The sequence below is a fragment of the Nematolebias whitei genome, chromosome 17, assembly GCF_014905685.2.
Source record: "Nematolebias whitei isolate Nwh7 chromosome 17, NemWhi1, whole genome shotgun sequence".
Classification (NCBI taxonomy): Eukaryota; Metazoa; Chordata; class Actinopteri; order Cyprinodontiformes; family Rivulidae; genus Nematolebias; species Nematolebias whitei.
The window spans coordinates 8,296,546-8,317,483 of record NC_056514.1 but is presented as its reverse complement, the minus strand read 5'-3'; the positions used below and the strand labels follow the sequence as shown (position 1 = coordinate 8,317,483).

The 20,938-nt window shown below is 43.4% G+C and overlaps 1 protein-coding gene across 1 annotated transcript in view; it reads right to left on the bottom strand.

Annotated features, from left to right (window-relative positions):
- The window catches only part of ryr2a (ryanodine receptor 2a (cardiac)), a 554,599-nt gene that overhangs the window by 460,885 nt on the left and 72,776 nt on the right, over window positions 1-20,938 (bottom strand). The window contains 3 exon segments of the mRNA XM_037691577.1: window positions 8,098-8,194; window positions 13,050-13,149; window positions 15,643-15,755. Coding sequence (XP_037547505.1) covers window positions 8,098-8,194; window positions 13,050-13,149; window positions 15,643-15,755 — 310 coding nt within the window.

Here is a 20,938-nt window from a genome sequence, read left to right as displayed (position 1 = left end):
TTCTGTACCACAGACTGTACCCAGGGGAGGCCACACCTAGTCTGTATGGTTTACCTAAAATCCACAAACAAGGTGTATCTTTAAGACCAATTGTTAGCATGATTAACTCGGTCACTTACAATGTTCCCAAATATCTGGCATCTGTACTCATCCCTTTAGTTGGCAGCTCAGAACACCACATACAGAACACCATGGACTTTGTGGATAAGGTGAGGGATGTCATCATGGAGACTGATGAAACAATGGTCTCTTTTGATGTCACATCACTCTTTACGTGCATTCCTGTTGATGATGCAGTAGAGGTGGTCAGTTTAAGATTAAAATCAGACACCACTCTGAGCAGCAGGACCACACTTTCTAGAGAACAACTGTGTCAACTCTTGAAACTGTGCCTGCAGTCAACCTACTTCAGAAATTGGGAACGATATTATAGGCAGAAACATGGGTGTGCTATGGGGTCTCCAGTTTCTCCTATTGTTGCCAACCTGTACATGGAGGAGGTAGAAAAGAGAGCCTTGACGTAATTTTCAGGGACACCACCAAGTCATTGGTTCAGATATGTTGACGACACCTGGGTTAAAATCAAATCTCAGGAAGTCCAACATTTTACTGACCACATCAACTCTGTGGATAAATACATCAAGTTCACACGAGAAAATGTAAAAAATGGCAGGGTGGCTTTCTTGGACTGTGAGGTCTCAGTCTCTGATAGAGGACATTTGCAAACCGAGGTGTACCACAAACCCACCCACACAGACCAGTATTTGCAGTTTGACTCCCATCACCCTTTGGAGCACAAGTTAGGAGTCATCAGGACTCTGTATCACAGAGCAGACAGCATCCCCACTAACTCAGGAGCCAGGCAGAAGGAGAAATCCTACACAAGACAGGCTCTAGAGCAATGTGGATATCCTAAATGGGCCTTCCTGAAAGCAGAGAAGAAACCCAAACAGGACTCCAGTCAGTCATCAGGTGAAAAGGAGGAACCCAGACCAGTGGTCATTCCATATGTTGAGGGAGTATCAGAGAAACTGAGACGTTTATTTTCTAAACATAACGTCCCAGTGGCTTTTAAACCCCAAAATACATTACGGCAAAGACTGGTTCATCCCAAAGATCCAGTCCCCTGGCACAAACAGAGTAATATTGTGTATGCTGTTCAGTGTCAGGAGGGCTGTGATCAGTCTTACATCGGGGAAACTAAACAGCCACTGGCCAAAAGGATGGCCCAGCACAGAAGATCAACATCATCAGGCCAGGATTCTGTGGTCTACACTCATCTCCAGACCAGCGGTCACTCTTTCAGGGATGAAGATGTTCACATCCTAGACAGAGAGGAACAATGGTTTGAGAGAGGAGTAAAGGAGGCCATCTTTGTGAAAAGAAATTGTCCATTATTAAACAGGGGTGGAGGCCTTCGGGTTCAACTGTTCCCCTCTTTCAATGCTGTTATTGCTAGTATCACTCAACCCTCTGTGAATAGTAAACAACCATCAGTGTGCTAATGATCCATTGTTAGGCTGATGGTCCTTCTTGACCATGTAAGCAGCTGGTTTTGGTTGTCAGCAGCAAACTGGTTGATCCACTCTGAGAAGGTGCTTTTTAAGAGACTGAGCTGAATACAGCACCTCAGACTGAGGAAGTCTCTCGGAAGAGAGACAAAACGTTTCTACTTTTTTTTTTTTTGCTTTGTTTTTTTTTTTTTTTTAATGTCCAGAGGACCAGATTGAACTTTTTTGGATTTTTCTACCTGGATTATTGAGCATGCATCAGGAAATTTTCACACCATTTTGGCGGTTTACAGCCTCTGCATTTGAACAAACTCCTTCTAGGGATTTCGCTCAATCGGTTTCAAACTTGGCCATTTTGATCAAAAGGCATGGGGGATGAAAAGTTTTCAAAATGGTGTGTTTTTTGTACATGCTGAAGGGGCGGGGCCAGACCTCAAAGTTTGGCATCTCGCTGTGAAAACTGAAATGCCATCATCGCTCCTACAAGAAAACTGTCTGAGACATCAAACCTTCAGTGATTGATCCACATCCTGTCACCTGCAAGACTGAATGGTCAAATTATGACATCAATTAAGCCACGCCCCCTGACAACAGGAAGTGTAAAGTTTTACCTTGAACAGTCCCTAGCTGACCCCGTCACCTGATCAGCATGATAGCATGTCCAGTGACCGAAGACATGTTGGTGTAACTTGCTTTCCAACACTGACAGTTTCGGGTGGAGCATGTGGGCGTCGTGACGTGGCGAAGTAAGACGTAATGCCATCACCATACGTTTGGCTCTAAATTCCACAGATTTGAACCAAGATGCACCAAAATCAGTATGATCGATCATTATCCATCCCTTGAACAGGAAGCTATGATAATTGGCCAATAGCCTTCACAGCGCCCCTTAGAATATTTTAAAACCTCAGCCCCAAGCCATTTTTTGACCGATAATTCTGAAAATCAGTAAACATCTGTATCATCTCAGGACCTATGAAAAAGTCTCTTGGAGCCTTGGTCCAAAACCAACAGGAAGTCGGCCATTTTGTGTCATCTTTGAGTATTTCTAATGGCACATTTTAACAAACTCCTCCTAGGGTTTTTGAGTGATTGCCTTCAAACTTGGTTAATATGCCCTTAACCCATTGTGGAGTAAAAGTTATCACAAGCTTGCGTTTTCGTTTATGTTAAAGGGCGTGGCCAGGCCTCAAAGTTGCGCTTCACGCCATAAATTTCCAAATGCTATAACTTTCACAATGAAAGACCGAAATGCACCAAACTTGGCATGACTCATCCCTGTTGGATGTCCAACGATTCACTGTTGTTATATTTTGACGTCATCAAAGCCCTGCCCCCTCGGAACAGGAAGTATCTTTTATTACTTGGAATGCTCCCTCTTTGACACCATTGACCTAATCATGATGATCCTGTGTTAGAAGACATATAAGATGGTCTGTCTTGATTTAAAGTGCAAACCGTTTTTGCTGGAGGATGTGGGCGTGGCGGCATGACGAATCAAGAAGTGACGCCGTTGCAATACGTTTGGCTCTAAAATACACAGATTTCAGCCAAGGTGCACCAAAATCCCTATAATCAATCATTATCCACCCCTTGAACAGGTATCCATGATAAGTGACCAATAGCCTCCACAGCGCCACCTACCTTATACCAACAGCTATAGCTCAGTGATATATCATCTGATCTACACCAACTTTATTGTGAGTGATCAGAATCAGAATAAACTTTATTGGAATTGCACCGAGGTACAACGCGAATATGTACGTACAGTCGTCCGAAAGATGGGCGGAGTGCACGAAGCTGCAACTGTAGAAAGCGCGGCCATTTTATCCTTATCAGATAATCTTAGATAGAAAAAGGGGTAGAAACATGAGGGTAGATAGTGGTATTACAAAAAAAGATATTTCACATCTTGTCTATTAGGACACGAATTGAGACATCAAAAAACTCTACCAGCAAGCACAATTAAAACATGATTACATTTGCATTTGACATCAAGGTGTTGAGATTTGTCCATGAGCATTTTTTCAGATCAGCCACAGTTTCTGAAGATGTTGTTTCAGCGGACAGTTCTGATAAGCTTGCACAGAAAGTTCTCCGGGGGGGGGTAGATGAAGCTTTTGTCCTTGGGTACTCATGTCCCAGGAGAAATTGATAGTCGGCCTGTCTCCGAAGCCATCGGGAGTCAGATTTAGATGAGCTTGATCCTTGTTTTTTCTTCAGGCAGACAGATTACTTTTTTCTTCAGCCTTGAGTCCATCTGGGATTCTCAATCACCTCCACCTTACGGTTAAGCTCGTAAACCAGACAATTTAAAGTTCCCACAGCGAGGACCAGTCCTTCACACTGACTCGGAAGCTTTTCCACGGCCGAAACTGCTCCCGCCGTCTTCTTCAAAAGTCGATAAAACAGAGCCCCGCCGATGTCAAAAAGCAGAGTCCCTGCTATCATAATTCCAAATATATAAACGTCTTCAACATCCATCTGAGACAGGACTGAGAGACACATCATCTGTCACACTCCCCACGAATCCATGACGTACCCCACAGCGTGAGTCTCAGCTGGACACGCCGGTTCTCCAGGACCTTGTCGCTTTGATGAAAAAATCTTATCAATAGAATTGAATGCCTACAATACCAAATCCATAATCTTCTTAATTTATGTTCAGGAGATGAGACCCAGGCACTTCAGACAGACAGAGAAAAGTGCAGGAAGAAGGAAAAACGGGGGAGGAAAAAACAGAAGCTGCCACCTCAACGAGGGCCTGGGAGGAAAAAAGTAATCAGTGAACAGTTCTAGACACATTAATATTGTGGTTTAACATATGACTCTAGTGCACCCCCTAGATTATTCCAACAGTTATATCTGAAGGATACATAATCCAATATGTACCAGATTTATTGTGCCTAATCAGTGAGCACTTGTAGACACATTGGTATTGTTATTTAACATTTGACTCAAGTGCGCCCCCTAGATTCTTCCAACAGTTATATCTCAGTGATAAATCATACGATCTGCACCAGATTTTTGGTGCGTCATTAGTGAGCACTTATACACACATTGGTATTGTTGTTTTACTTTTGACTCTAGTGTGCCCCCTACATTATTCAAACTGTTATATCTCAGTAATATATCATACGATCTGGACCAGATTTATGGTGCATCATTAGTGAGCACTTTTACACACATTGGCACATTGGTATTGTTGTTTTACTTTTTACTCCAGTGCGCCCCCTACATTATTCAAACTGTTATATTGCAGTGCTACATCATCCAATCTGAACCAAATTTTTTGTGCATAATCGGTGAGCACGTCTAAACACATTGATATTGTAGTTTAACATATGACTCAAGTGCGCCCCCTCTCACACTGATATGGGCGGAAGGCGATTGCAAAGTTTAAACATATGCGCACCCTGGTGGAGGCGTGCGGGAATGGCACGAGAGAATTAGTGATGGTGATTGAGAGGTGTTATAATAATAATAACAATAATGAGTTTAATTTGTAACGCTCTTTTCATTAACAAAAATCTCAAAGTGCTACAGAGTGCAATTAAAATCAATGATAAAATCAACTAAAATCTGTGATAAAATCAACTAAAATCAAAGATAAAATCAACTAAAGTCAGTGATAAAATCAACTAAAATCAATGATAAAATCAACTAAAATCAATGATACAATCATGTGGAGGCAGAATAGGCTTGCTTAAAAAGAAAAGTCTTTAAGCCTTTTTTAAAGTCAGTCAATGATTGTGGAGCTCTCAGATAGTCAGGGAGGGAGTTCCAGAGGTGGGGGGCAGCCACACAGAATGCCCGATCTCCCATGGTCCTTAATTTAGTTTGTGGAAGGTGGAGGAGATTACTGTTCTTTGATCGTAGGGACCGGGTGGATGAATATGGAGCAAGAAGGTCCTTCAGGTAATCTGGTGAATTTCCGTATAAACACTGATGGCAAATGAGAACAATTTTGTACTGAATTCTGTAGGTGACAGGAAGCCAATGGAGGTTATGGAGTATGGGTGTAATATGTTCAAATTTACAAGCTCTCAATAAAATCCTGGCTGCACTGTTTTGAATATATTGAAGCTTCTGAAGGTTTTTGCCGGGTATTCCAGAAAACAGGGAGTTGCAGTAGTCGAGCCTGGAGGAGACAAAGGCATGGATGAGTTTCACTGCATCAGCAAAAGTGAGAGATAGACGAAGTTTGGAGATATTTCGAAGATGGAAGAAACAGGTTTTAAACAGAAGCTTAATGTGATTTTCAAATGTAAGATGAGAGTCCATTTTTATTCCAAGATTTGTGACAGAGGTGGAGAAGGGGATGTCTTGTACAGAAAAGGAAATAGTCGTTATAGTTGATGTTTGAACATGGTGAGGGGTGCCAATCAGTATGGCCTCTGTTTTGGAGCAGTTTAACTGAAGAAAGTTCTGATTCATCAGAAGATGAATGTTGCTGGAGCACCCGCGTTCACGGGTGATGTCGAAGGTTCGGCAAATGCGCACCCCAGTGAACTGGCGCGGGACGGGAGCGAGAGCGTTCGTGATGGCGACTGGGCGGAGTCGATCAAGCTCCCACAGTTGCCGTAAGGCCGGAGTGGCACCTTGCTGCGAGGGCCTTCAATGTTGCTTGCAGCTTTAATTTTTAAAATAAGATTTAAGCACTTTTGTAAGTAAATCAGTTTGACATATTTTAAAAACGTATTTCAAAGAAAGAAAGATATAAGATTTATTCTTTCACCAAATGGATATTAACATATAAAACAAATAGCCTGAAGATCAACTCTAAAGATAGGCTATTATACAGATGAACAAAAATATTTTTAGAGCAAAATTATCTGGAAAAATATAGAACAAGGCTACTTTAATTAAATGCGATGCTCGCTTCATCTTTTGCAGATGCTGCTACTTCTTTCACCGCAGATGACAGCAGATGCAGAGACACGCATGGCCAGAAGTGATCAGGTGAACCATCTGAACCTTAACTGGACATTTTTTTTACCTCTTTCAACCAGCCAGTCGGACCTGCCTCATCCTCTACAAGTAGATTATCCATCCATCCATTATCTTTACCCGTTTATTCCATTTTGGGTCACAGGGGTCGCTGGTGCCCATGTCCAGCAGTCACTGTGCGAGGGGCGGGGTACACCCTGGACGGGTCGCAAGTCCATCACAGGGCCACATAGAGACAAACGAGACAAACAACCATTCACTCTCTCACTCACACCTAGGGACAATTTAGAGTTACCAATCAGCCTAACATGCATGTATTTGGTCTGTGGGAGGAAACCGGAGCACCCGGAGAAAACCCACGCATGCACAGAGAGAACATGCAAACTCCACCCAGAAAGGCCTCTGGACCGGGGTTTGAACCAAGGACCTTCTCGCTGAGAGGCAGCAGCTCTACCAGTTGTGCCACCGTGCTGCCCACAAGTAGATTAACACAATTTTATATTGTGCATTATTTAGTTTTCTTTGTGCTGTATGATTCATAAAACTGCATCAAAAGCCCGAGACCGACTTGCCTATCAAGTAAATAACTTTGCCCGAACGGCCCGAATTTCGGGTCGTGTCTGGCCGGGCCTGGGCTCGGGTTAAAAATTGCAGCTCTAGTACTGACTGCAAGATCAAAGTGAAACAAGAAAAATTAGAGACAGAAACCAGAATTTATTCTCAAGTTTCACTAAAAGCATAATTTTATCGCCAAGAAAAAGAAGCCACATGTTCAGTATAAAAAATGTCTATAACAGAAAATAACAGGGTTTAGACTAAAGTAAAAACTTTTCTTATCCATACCACTGCATGTCAGACAAGCTCTCTCACTTATTGTTTTTAAGACTCATTTAAAAATTCACTCTTATTCCCTGGCTTTTGACACTGAATTAATTGATTTAATGTTTGTCATTTAGTTCTTATCTTTACATATTTGGATCTACGTATTTTATCCTGTGTCCTTTGCTTGTTTGTTTTTGCTGTACAGCACTTTAGTTGGCCTTGTTGCTGTTTTTAACTGCTTTATAGATAAAATGTTATGGTATGGTATGGTATGGTATGGTATGGTATGGTGTGGTGTGGTGTGGTGTGGTATGATATGGTGGTATGGTATGGTATGGTATGATGTGGTGTGGTATGGTATGGTATGGTGGTATGGTGTGGTATGGTATGGTGTGGTCTGGTATGGTATGGTATGGTGGTGTGGCATGGTATGGTGATATGGTGTGGTATAGTATGGTGGTGTGGTGTGGTATGGTGGTATGATGTGGTATGGTATGGTATGGTGTGGTATGGTATGGTATGGTATGGTATGGTGTGGTATGGTGTGGTGTGGTATGGTATGGTGGTGTGGTGTGGTATGGTATGGTGGTGTGGTATGGTGGTATGGTGTGGTATGGTATGGCATGGTGTGGTATGGTATGGTATGATGTGGTATGGTATGGTATGGTATGGTATGGTGGTGTGGTGTGGTATGGTATGGTATGGTATGGTATGGTGGTATGGTATGGTGTGGTATGGTATGGTGTGGTATGGTATGGTATGGTATGGTGTGGTATGGTATGGTATGGTATATTAAATGATCCACACACAATACCTTCTGTGTTCATCCTGATGCTGTCCAGATGGAACAGTGAGACACTCATCCATGTGGCCGTGACGGAGGCGCATGACGTCCCCTCCTATCAGGAACCCTGGAGACAAGAGAGCAAAGAAGAAGATGAGACCTGATGGGTCACATAAAGAAACAAATTCACAGAGATGAGGTGAGGGATTAACTGTAGAAAATTGTTAAGGTAGAGGGTGAGATAGAACAGACAGCAGAATTATATGTCTCTCCAAAGTAGGCAACAAAAATGTAGAGCTGGTTCTGTTTCCTAAAAGCTCCTGTTTATAAAAGTTCTACTGACATAAAAGGAGTTAATGTGAAAGCTCCAGTGCAGCAGAGGAACTTTCGTGTTATCACAGGAAAAGGGTTTTAAGACCTTGGAACCACCCACAACTCCAAAGTAATAATTTTTTTTTTTTTATGAGAATAAAAATGTAAAGGTACCAGTACATTTCTGAATTCATTCTGAAAGGTGCCAATGCTGCTGTTGCCCAAATTCAAACATTTCTAAGGCCGTTTTCACACTAGATAGCCCGGTAGACTCGGTTCGGTTCGGGACCAATATTCATGACCTTTTGTTTACATTTGAGCTGGTGCGTTTGCACTCACACTGCACTGTGCAGTCGAGACAATCTGTTGAACCAACCTATTCCCCCGCTCGCCTGAGGCCCCGCTGCACCAAGAACTACTGAAAGAAATGACACAAAAACCTCTGAAGACACGTCTTCTTCTTCTTCTGTAAATAAAAATAAAAACGAAGTGGCATCAAGTTGTAGCAGTTTTAGGAGTTATATTTTGTCATTTTTCAAAAATGGACTTAGCATGAGCAGAAGATGAGACAGAAGACCATGGAGAATATTGTTTTTCCACACAAGGCAGCTGATGGCTCCATATAAGGTCAGAGAAATACGTGTTTGTTTACCTTGCGGAGCGGGGCTCGGTCTGTTTGCATTCACACTGTACTCGAACCGCGCTGGAGTTCGCTTCTACCGGACCGAGACCTAGGTTTTAGCCCGGGCCAGAGTTCGCCTTTTTGTTCCATGACAGAGTTCGATGGCGCATTCACACCTCCCTAAACAAACCGGACTTTCAAGGAAAACGAGCTAGAGTTCGATTAAAGCGGACTAAACAGGGCTGATGTGAATGCACCCTAAGAAACTAAGCTCAGAAAGTTCCCACATTTTAAGACATTTAGTTTTTATTTATGTAATTATTACTGTCATTAGTCTGTGTTTTTACTTCACAAAAAAGTTATATCATGTCATCTGGACAGTTTCTTTTTGGAAGAAACGTTTCGTCTTTCATCTGAAAGACTCAATCAGTCTGAGGACTGCCACCAAGATCTGTCTTATAAATAGCACCTCATTGATGTGTTTTAAGCCATCCTGCTGTGGAGTTCCCAGAAACTGTCTTTACACATGCAAAAAGTGGACCATCCGTCCAAAACAATCAATCATCATATACAACAATCAAATGTTTTAGGCCTGATGGCCAACTTGTTACTCACAGAAACAGCAAAAACCTGTGTTTTTACTTGATGGAGCAGTTTTTCTGAGTTTCTTTCCTGACCTCTGAAACCTCATCGGGTCGATGGAGATGGCTACTCATCCCTAGCCTGGTTCTACCGGAGGTTTCTTCCAGGTAAAAAAGTGCCTTTCCACTGTGACCATCTAAGGTAAAGAGATGTCACCTTCTGCTGGATTCATTAAATAACTTTTACTAAATAGGAATTTCAGAATGAACTGTGTTTTAATATGAATGAATTGACTGGAATTGGACTTAAAGCTGGATCTGAATTGGATTTATAATTTGGAATGTTTTTAGTTTGTTTTGTTCCCTTCAGCTGAAACTTGGACCAAACTGGGTCATGTCGAACAGGACAATGATCCAAACATTGCAACTAATCTACAACAGAATGGATAAATAACTAAAGAAACAAAGATCTGCAACAGTGCAGTCCAAGCCAAAAATCTCAGCCTGAAATCCTGTAGTGCAGGGGTCGGGAACCTATGGCTTGCGAGCCAGATGTGGCTCTTTTGATGACTGCATCTGGCTCGCAGACAAATCTTTAATAAAAATATAATAACAATAAAAATATAAAACATGGTTGCAGGTGGCTGGAGCCAATCGGAAAATGCGTAACATACACGGGTGACGTGGTCAGGAAATAAATTTCCCTCCTAGCAGCTAGCTAGTTAGTTGCAGAAACCCGTATCTAAGAAGATGGCTAAAAGAAAAAGAGATGGAGTATCATACTTTTCAGCAGGAATGGACAGAGGAATTGCTTTTGTGTAGAGAGCAGGTTCTGCAGTGTGTCTAATATGCAATGATAAAATTGCATTGATGAAAAAGTCAAATATAAAGCGACACTTCGACACACGCCATACTACATTTGCATCAAAATATCCTGTGGGGAACAGCAGGAAGAAAGCATGTGAAGACCTACTGTGCAGAGTGCAAGCTAGTCAGCAGCAACTCTGTGTTTGGACCCAACAAGGTGACTGGAATTTGGTTAATTTTGCTGGTGCTTTAGCAATTGTGAGAAACAGAAATCCATTCACAGATGGAGAGTATGCCAAAACATTCATGCTTGATGTTGCCAGTGAACTTTTGACGACTTTTTAGATAAAGACAAGATAATTGAACGAATAAAAGACATGCCTCTGTCGGCAAGAACTGTTCATGATCGTACCATCATGATGGCAAATCAAATAGAGGTAACACAAGTGACAGACATAAATGCAGTAACATTATTTTCTCTCACTTTGGATGAGTCAACAGACCATTTAAGCCATTTATCCCAGTTCAGCGTAATTGCAAGGTATACTGTCGGTGACACACTACGTGAGGAAAGTCTTGCTGTTTTGCCTCTGAAAGGGACAACAAGAGGGGAGGATTTATTAAGGTATTTCACTGAGTTTGCTAAAGAAAAAAATGAATAAACTTATTTCAGTGTGTACTGATGGTGCTCCGGGCATGGTGGGGAAAAACAGAAGATTCGTAGCACTTCTTCGTGAACATGAAAAGAGACCCATCCTAAGTTTTCATTGCATCCTACATCAGGAGGTGCTTTGTGCTCAGATGTGTGGTGAGCAGCTTGGTGAGGTGATGTCGCTGGTCATTCAGGTGGTCAACTTTATTGTTGCCCGATCTTTAAATGCTCGCCATTTTAAAACACTGCTGGAAGAAGTTGGGAATAATTATCCTGGTCTGCTCGTGCACAGACATGTGTGTTGGTTGTCAAGAGGGAAGGTGCTCAGCCGTTTTGCGGCTTGTCTGAGCGAAATCCGGACTTTTCTTGAAATGAAAAACGTTGAGCATCCTGAGTTAGCTAACACTGAGTGAACCAAAAAAAGTCCATGCTCAATAATCCAGGTGTACAATCCAATAATTTTTAGTCAGGTCATCTGGACATTTTCTTTTATTTTTGCTGAAACGTTTCACCTTCTATCTTCATCAGTCAAGGAAACACACAACACAAAACTAATTCTTCCCCCAAACAGCTTATTCCAAAGTGGAACAAACCAGTTATGTTGCTGCTAAGATGGTGTCTTTGGCACGCCACCTCCTCTTGCCCCCTCCCCTCCTAACACTGAGTGGCTCCTGAAGTTCTACTATCTCGTGGACATGACTGAACATCTGAACTAGCTCAATGAGAAAATGCAAGGCGTTGGAAATACAGTCTTATCCCTTCAACAAGCAGTGTTTGCATTTGAAAACAAGCTAGAACTCTTCATAGCCGACATTGAAACAGGTTGTTTACTACACTTTGAAAAACTGGGAGAGTTTAAAGATGCATGCACAGCAAGTGACCCTGCTCAACATCTTGATCTTCAGCAGCTAGCGGGCTTCACATCTAATCTCCTGCAGTCATTCAAAGTGCGCTTTGGATGATTTCATGAGCGCACTCATCTTTTTAAGTTCATCACCCATCCACATGAGTGTGCAGTGGACAGCGCCAACCTAAGTTACATCCCCGGTGTTACCGTCAGAGAGTTTGAGATACAAGCTGCTGACCTGAAGGTCTCAGACATGTGGGTGAATAAGTTCAAGTCACTGAATGAAAATTTGGAAAGACTTGCACGACAGCAAGCAGAGTTGGCGAGCTAACACAAGTGGGGAGAAATGAAAAAAACTTCAACCCGCAGACCAGCTGATTGTCAGAACTTGGAACACACTTCCCGTCACATACCACACACTGCAGCGTGTGAGTATTGCTGTACTAACAATGTTTGGCTCTACGTATGCATGTGAGCAGTCTTTCTCACATCTAAAGAACATTAAGACCAACCTACGATCACGTTTAACGAATGGAAGTCTCAACACCTGCATGAAGCTTAACTTCACTATGTATCAACCAGACTACAAAGCCATCAGCAAAGCCATGCAGCACCAGAAGTCGCATTAATGGTAAGAAGTACTTTATTCATCACCTTTAGCAACAGGATAACAACGTTATTAAAAATAATTCAGAGACTTGTACTTTAAAAGTGTTGGTCTTACATAAAATGCACACATTTACTTGTATTTAGTTTTAAACATATCGTGTGGCTCTCATGGAATTACAATTTAAAATATGCGGCATTCATGGTTCTCTCAGCCAAAAAGGTTCCCTGCCCCTGCTGTAGTGGAACCTTCAGAGAGCTATGCAGAAACCAATGTCTTCAAACATCAATGCTCTTAAGAAGATTGGGCTAAATTGCTCCAAAATCATGTGAGAGTCAGATAAAGCCCTATAGAAAAATGTTATAACTAATACAACAAGACAGATGGTTAGTTTGTGGTTAGCAAGATGTATAGAAAACAAAATAAAGCTAAATTAATTTATGTGTATTATTAAAAAATAATCTAAAACCAATAAAAATATAGAGCACCAAAACAAAGTTGAAAGACGAAGGGAACAAAAAGACAGAGAAACAAAAATATGTACAGAGGAGTACCTTGTGCTACTTCACTGCCAGAACAAATGGGTGCCACACTCCACAGAGTCTGCTGGAAGGCTGCGTCTACTTGGAGACAACTGCTGCCATAGGACAGGTGCTTCAAAATAAATAAAACAGAGTCAAGAGGCTGCACAGAAAGTGATATTCACAGCAAACGTCAAGGTTCTTCATTAGACGTTATAGTCTGCTCACTGTACTAGTCCCCATTTGCAGCTTGTTATTGCCAGTGTAGCATGAAGATGCACTCCTACAGGAGGATATATTTAAAATTGAGAAATGGGCAACTGAATGGGGATTCAAATTTTCAGTGGATAAATCTAAAGTAATGATTTTTTTCTTCGTAGTTGAGATAAGTTCTACAGTCAACGATATGCAAAATGGGAAGTCCCTGGGGCCAGATGGCTTTACAACTGAGTTTTAAAGAAATTTCAAATTTACTCTCACCTTTATTAATGTCTGTGTTTGAAGAGTCATTTGCTACAGATATATTGCCACTGTCCATGTGTTAAGCTGTAATCTCACTGTTACCTATGAAAGATAAAGATCCTCTAAACTGCAGCTCATGTCGACCTATCTTGCGTTTAAATACTGATGTAAATTAAATACTGATGCAAGAATCCTTGCAAAGGTCACCTGCTCAAGACAACATTGAGCATGTGGTTCTCACAATTGTCCCACCTGACCAGACAAGGTTTGTAAAAAATTGTCAGGCTTTCTTCAATATTAGGCAGCTGCTCGGTGTGTTGTACACTGACTCCCAGTCCACCCGGTTACAACTGTGACAAAATCATTCTCTCACTTGATGCTGAGAAAGCATTTGACATTTGTGGAGTGGGGGTATCTCTTTGAGACTTTAAAACTATTTAATTTTGATCCTAAATTCACATCATAGGTGAAGTTTATATATACCTTCCCAATGTCAGCAGTACACACTAACTGTAACATATCCAGCTGCTTCGAATTGCAATGAGGTACGAGACGGGGGTGCCTGCTCTCAATGCTTCTATTTGCACGATCTTACATCTGTCCTGCAAGCTTGGAGTCATGTCGCTTCCTAATTTCATGCACTATTACTGGGCAGATAATACCAGAGCTCTATTATTTTTGGTTAAAAAGAATATCCCTGCTTCCAATTGGGTGGCTTTGGAGAGAACATGTATTCATCCTCAATCTGTCTGAGACTAATTCAGTTCAAGGTGGTGTACCAGCTGCAATGGTCCAAACACAAGCTGTCCAGGATTAAAACTGACCTGGATCCTGCATGTGACAATTGTAAACAAACTCCAGCTATGCTCTTACGCACATTCTGGACTTGTCCAAAGCTGAGGATCTATCGGCGATCTATTTTTGATACATTCTCTGGGATATATGGAAAAGCTGTACCATCACCATTCATTTCACTGTTTGTGATGGTTCCTGTTGATACATCCTTCAGCAAGTGTGAGAGGAATGTGGTTGCTTTTGGTTCTTTTCTAGCCAGGAGACTTACTTCATGCAGATGGAGGGATCCGCATATGAACATTTGCTAAGATAATTCATATATCATGTTCATCTGGCGGGAAGCACAGTGGCGCAATTGGTAGAGCTGCTGCCTCTCAGCGAGCAGGTCCCTGGTTCAAATCCTGTTCCGGGGGCCTTTCTGGGTGGAGTTTGCATGTTCTCTGAGTTTTCTCTGGGTACTTCGGTTTCCTCCCACAGACCAAAAACATGCATGTTAGGCTGATTGGTAATTCTAAATTGTCCCTAGGTGTGAGTGAGAGAGTGAAGGATTGTTTGTCTCTATGTGTCCCTGTGATGGACTTGTTGCAACCTGTCATGGTGTACCCCACACCTCACACAGTGATTGCTGGACATGGGCAGCGGCGACCCCCATGACCCAAAATGGAAGAAGCGGGTAAAAGATAATGGATGGATGGATGGATGGATGTTCATCTGGCAAAATCAGATATACTTTGAAAGGTTTAAATGAGAGATTTTGGGACACTTGGCAGTCATTTGTGTCGTGTTAAAAATACGTCAATGCTTTTCTCATATGCTCGTCTGTGCTTCTGATCCAGTGTGGGAGGGGATTTGGATGTTGTTTTTTTTCTCGTTATTTTGTGTGTATGCTCTAAAAGGGAAATATTTCAATAAAAATACTTTGATTAAAAACTGTAAAGGCAACCAATAATGTTGTTGTCAGGGTCTGTGCATGTGTCTGCTACCAAAGTTTTTGTTGAAGCTGTGAACACAATTTAATGAACCTTGCAGAAAGTACTCATTGGCTGTACATCTAAAACTTGATTAAATTTGTGGAGTTAGTCCAATTCAATATGGCCACCACAGCAAATTGACATTAGCCTACACTAAAATGGTATCATATTGCATTGCTTTATTGCTTGTACATGAGTTTTGTGTAAAGCATCACCTAAATGAAAGGACAGCTCTGCTTGCACTGCTATGCATGCAGTACTTTTATGATATATTTATTTTTTGTTTGTTTGTTTTTAATAGCACATGCTTAAAATGACAGTAAAGGAAAGAAGTAAGGAGTCAAAAATAAATAGTGAAAAAATAGGAATCTAAAAGAAAAAAGAGAGCAACAACTGACCAGATATCTTTCAGATGAAACGCTGACCAAGATCAGATCATCTCCCACTCTGACCTTCTCTCCCTCTGAACGCTGCTTTGATGCTGGATGGATGGTCCACCAGCATGCCTCACCTACACACACACACGCACACACACACACACGCACACACGCACAAAGAGAGAGAAAGAAAGAGAATAAAACAGTGAATAAAAAAACATGGACTTTCATGATAAAGCATCATAAAAGCATCTTGGACATTAAGAGATACAGGACATATGAACAGAGAGACCAGCCAAACACTGGGGGTTATGGAACAAACAAAGTTATTGTTACCACAACTTGACTGAGGAAGAGAACACAGATATACAAGATGAGAGCTGAGTTCAAAATTTTTAAAACACCTGGAAACATTAGGATGAGGACCAGGCGAGGGAATCTGTGTAGAAAATGAGAAGGAGGAACAGGCTGAAGAAGAATGCAAACACCACAAAAACCCTAGAGCAAATGTGTGTGTGTGGGGGGGGGGGGGGGGGGGGGGGGGGTGTCAAGGAAGAAGTAGTTCATAAACACGCACACACACACACATCTGGAAAGTGCGTGAGGAAATCTGGAGTGGCAAAGAAGTATGTTAGACTGGTACAGGACATGTATAAGGACAGCTGGACAGTGGTGAGATGTGCTGTAGAAGTGACAGATAGCTTCAAGGTGGATGTGGGAGTGCATCAAGGATCTGCTCTGAGCCCGTTCTTGTTTGCTCTGGTGATGGACCGACTAACAGATGAAGTTAGGCAAGAATCCCCGTGGACTATGATGTTTGCAGATGACCTTGTGATATGTGGTGAGAACAGGGAACAAACAGGTGGAAGAGAACTTGAGAGGTGGAGGTATGCACTTGAAAGAAGAGGAATGAAAGTCAGCCATAGTAAGACAGAGTATGTATGTGTAAATGAGAAGGAAACAGGTGGACAGCAAGGTTACAAGGAACAGAGGTCACAAGGTGCAGGACTTGTGATGGTGAGGTCGAGAAAAATGACTTGCTGTGGCAACCTCTGAAGAGGGGAAAGCCAAAAGAAGAAGAAGAAGAAGAGAGTGCATCTGGAAAGTATTCCTGCTGAAAAATGAAGTGGCGCCCCAGTCAGTCATTTTTAGAGAGCTCTGGAGCAAGTTTTTATCCAGGATGTCTCTGCATTGCTGAATTCATCTTTCCCTCTATCCTGACTGGTCTACAAGTTCATGCTACTGAAAATATCCCCACAGCATGATGCTACCATCACCATGTTTTACTGCCTGTTATTCACACCAAACATTTCAATCTTTGTCTCATCAGACTAGAGAATTTTGTTTCTCGTGGTCTGAGTCCTTCAGTTGTCTTTTGTCAAACTCCAGACGAGCTGCCATGTTGCCTTTTATTAAGAGGTGGCTTTCTTCTGACCACTCTACCAGACAGGCCTGGCTGTTGGATTGCTGCAGAGATGGTTGTCCTTCTGGAAGCTGCTCCTCTCTTCACAGAGGAACACTGGGCTGTAGCTCTGACAGAGTGACCATTGGGTTCTTGGTCACCTCCCTGACTAAGGCCCTTTTCCCCTGATCTCTCACTGTAGATGTCCGGTTAGCTCTAGGAAGAGTCCTAGTGGTTCCAAACTTCTTCCATCTATGAATGATGGAGGCCACTGAGCTCATTGGGACCTTCAAAGCAGCAGAATTTTTTCTGTATCCTTCCCCAGATTTGTGCCTCAATACAATCCTGTCTTGGAGATCTGCAGACAATTCCTCTGACTTCATGCTTGGTGTTTCACAGTCAAAATCAAAGTTTCTTTATTTGTCATATGCAGCAAATGTGGTACATATGGTGGAACAACATTGTGTACACAGGGTCCCAGTTACATCCAACAAAAGTATAAATTGTAAAGTAAAACAGTAATAAGAGCTACAGTAACATATGAAATAATATGCTAAACTAAGAATCGACTAAGCATTAATAATACAAAAACAATACACTGAACAACAACAGCAACATGAACATGAGTCTGTGTGAGCAGAAGAGTACGAATGAACACAGCAGCATGAATTAAATCAGCAGCATAAGATCAGCAACATGGATAGTCAGGAGCACATATCAACAATCAAGTGGCATTACAGTGATTTCTTTCACAGTGATTATCCTGATTAGAGATTCATGAGTCTAACAGCTTCAGGGTTTAAGCTGTTCCTCAGTCTACTGGTTCTACACTTAATGCTCCTCAACCTCCTACATGAGGGGCCTGTCATCACATGGGGCGGGTTCCAGACCGAACCCGTCCAGAGACAAGGTCACCGCAGCCCAGAGGTTGAGATCCTGCCATCAACTCTTCTAGTGGAGGAAGAGGAAATGAGGTCTCAGCTCCGGGGGAGCCGCCTGGATTTTAAACCAGCTACTTCCTCCACCCTGCCACCCTGCTCGCCGCACCTGCTGTGTTCTTCGGAGGACGGCACTGAGCAGGAGGATGAACTCACCGCACCGCAGGAGGAATAAGCGGCAAAGATGGGTTGGAACCACCAATCTCCAGCTCCAGCCTTCAACCTGCTCTCCCGCTGCACAGCCTAAAGCTTCCAGTATACTGCCGCATATGTCCGTTCACGCGTACGTATGCGTGTACTGTACGCAGAGGGTTCAGACTTCGTACTCCAGCGTACACCCCGAGCAGCTGCAGAGCAGCTTCACAGATAAGGGGTGTTTACCTTCGGGACAAATTGAGGTCGCCGATTGGTCATTTGCTGACACGTCTACTGGACTGATTGACAGGTCAGGAAAAAAAAAAGAGTGCTGGCAGCCTCAGCCACAGCGGTGTTCTGTGTTTAAATGTTGTTAATAAAAAGATCTAAAAAATAAATAAAAAAAACAGGGAGCGCTAGCTCTGCAGCCCACACATCAGACCAGCACACCAGGAAATCTCCAGACCCTCCTGCAGCCATGCTGGACCTGAGTTTAATTCGCTCATGACAAATTCCTTCATTTTTCACCATTTCAGATTTGGCATCAATAGAGGAGGAAGAGATCTCTTGCCTCTTGGCAAAAAACAAAACAAAAGAAAAGGCCAGATCAGGGATGAAGAAGGGAAATTTAATACATTGGTGTTGCATACAAAACAGTCCGTTGCTGGGCAGTTTATTGTGCGACACCGCGTACGCGTATGCGGTCGTAAAAATTTGAGCTTTGCACGGACATGCCCTGGAGGGTACGCTTGTACCTCTGCGTACGTACGTGCGTACCTCTGCGTATGGACGTACGCGGCAGTATACTGGGGGCTTAAAGCACCGGGGAGAATTTCAAAGGGGGAGGAGCAGTCAATCCCCCGCTCGTCAGTGGAGCAGACAAAGGGGGGCCAACCGGAATGAAAGCCCATTCAGCTCCTTCCCGAGTCTTCTGTCGAATCCCTTCAGGACAAGTCCTCCTTCTCAGATAAGTCATCTCCTGAATCTATTGCTTTAAATAAAACACTTCAAAATCTGCTTTCATCCGATAAACTCAACCTGAACTATCAGAGCACTATTTATTCCCTAGCTGAAGAATTATTACTGTCTCAGCCTGCAATAATGCAGATCCCAGAGTTTCATCAATTACTCATTAACATAAGGACTTTCAAAGAATAGTTTAAACACCATTCTCTCTCCAGCTATACTGTGCCACAGCAGAACCCACAAGAACCTCCTTCCTATGCTTCAGTGGGGGCTGGTCCAGATACCCCTTCCTCCAGTACTTCAGTGGAGGTAGGACCTGACACCCCACCTCCTTCCTATGCTTAGGTGGGGGCTGGTCCCGAAGCCCAATTCTCCAGTGCTTCAGTAGGGGTAGGACCTGACGCCCCAGCTCCTTCCTATGCTTCGGTGGGGGCTGGTCCCAATGCACCATCTTCCTGTACCTCTGTGGGGACTGGTTCTGACACCCCATCTATTGGGATCTCTATAATGGCGGGTCCTGACACCTCGTATCGCCCCAAGCCTCCAGTGGGCCCCAAGCCTCCAGTGGGCCCCAAGCCTCCAGTGGGCCCCAAGCCTCCAGTGGGCCCCAAGCCTCCAGCGGGCCCCAAGCCTCCAGTGGGTCACAAGCCTTCAGTGGCCTGGCTCCATCACCTGCTGCTGCAGTCCCGTCTCTGGTCCCTGGTTCTCCTGCTGCAGTCCCGTCTCTGGTCCCTGGTTCTCCTGCTGCAGTCCCGTCTCTGGTCCCAGGTTCTCCTGCTGCAGTCCTGACTCCACCACCACCACCTGTTGCAGCTCTGGTTCATGCCCCTGACTCCCTAGCAGCAGTTCTGAACCACTTACCTGATGCAGCTCTGGTCTCTGATTCTCCTGCTGCAGCCCCTGAGGTTTCCTCACCTCAGCCTGATGGTCCCCGGTCTGCAGAGGGTTCCATGACCGGACCTGAACCTGCCGCAGAAGATCCAGAGCCTGCCACAGAAGGTCTCAAGTCTGCTGCAGTTCTCAAGTGTTCCACACCTCCTGAGGGTCCCATGCCAGTGGCTGCTTCGCTCGAGGGTCCTACGCCAGCTGCTTCACTGATGGTCTCTTCGCCTCATCAAGGGTCTACGCCTCGTCCAGGGTCCGTGTCTCACCTTGAGGGGTCAACGCCATATCTATAGTCCTGTTTCAACGTGGTGGACGGCCTCCAGGCCGCCCGCCTGACCGGCTTCGACGTAGTGGAAAGCCTCCAGGCCGCCCGCCTGACCGGTATCGACGTGGTGGGCGACCTCCTGGCCGCCCACCTGAACTTTTTGTGTGTCTTTTATGTGTTGTGTGCTTGGTTTCCCTCTTGTGTTCCCTTGAGCCCTCCGTCCTGTTTTTTTCCCCCTCCTCCCACCCAAGTTTTTGGGGATTTCTGGAGACGTCCTTTAAGGAAGGGGTAATGTGGTGATTTTGCCCCTAGTGGTGTGTCTCTGTCCTGTTTCCCCTCGTGTGATTTCCCTTTTCCCACACCTGTGAGCATGACAGGTGTTTTGTGTTTAGTCCTCGTCATTGTTTGTATATAAGTCTGTGTCTTGGTGTTATTCCTCGTCTGGGCATCGTCATGTATTCCTCTGGTAATCCTCCTAAGTCCCTATTGTTTCCAGAGTGCCTCCTAGTGATTCTCCACAAGTCTTAGTAATGTAAGTTTTGCTGCCTCGACAGCCGTTTTGTTTTTGTGTTATTAAAAGTGCTTTCTTATTTAACCGCCGAGTCTCCCGAGTCCTTCCCGCATCCTTGGGTTCTGCCTTTAAAAACCTTCAATTACAACAATCAAAAGATATAATGTCTATACCTAAACATGAAATAATGTTTTCTTAGCCATCAAAGAAATATA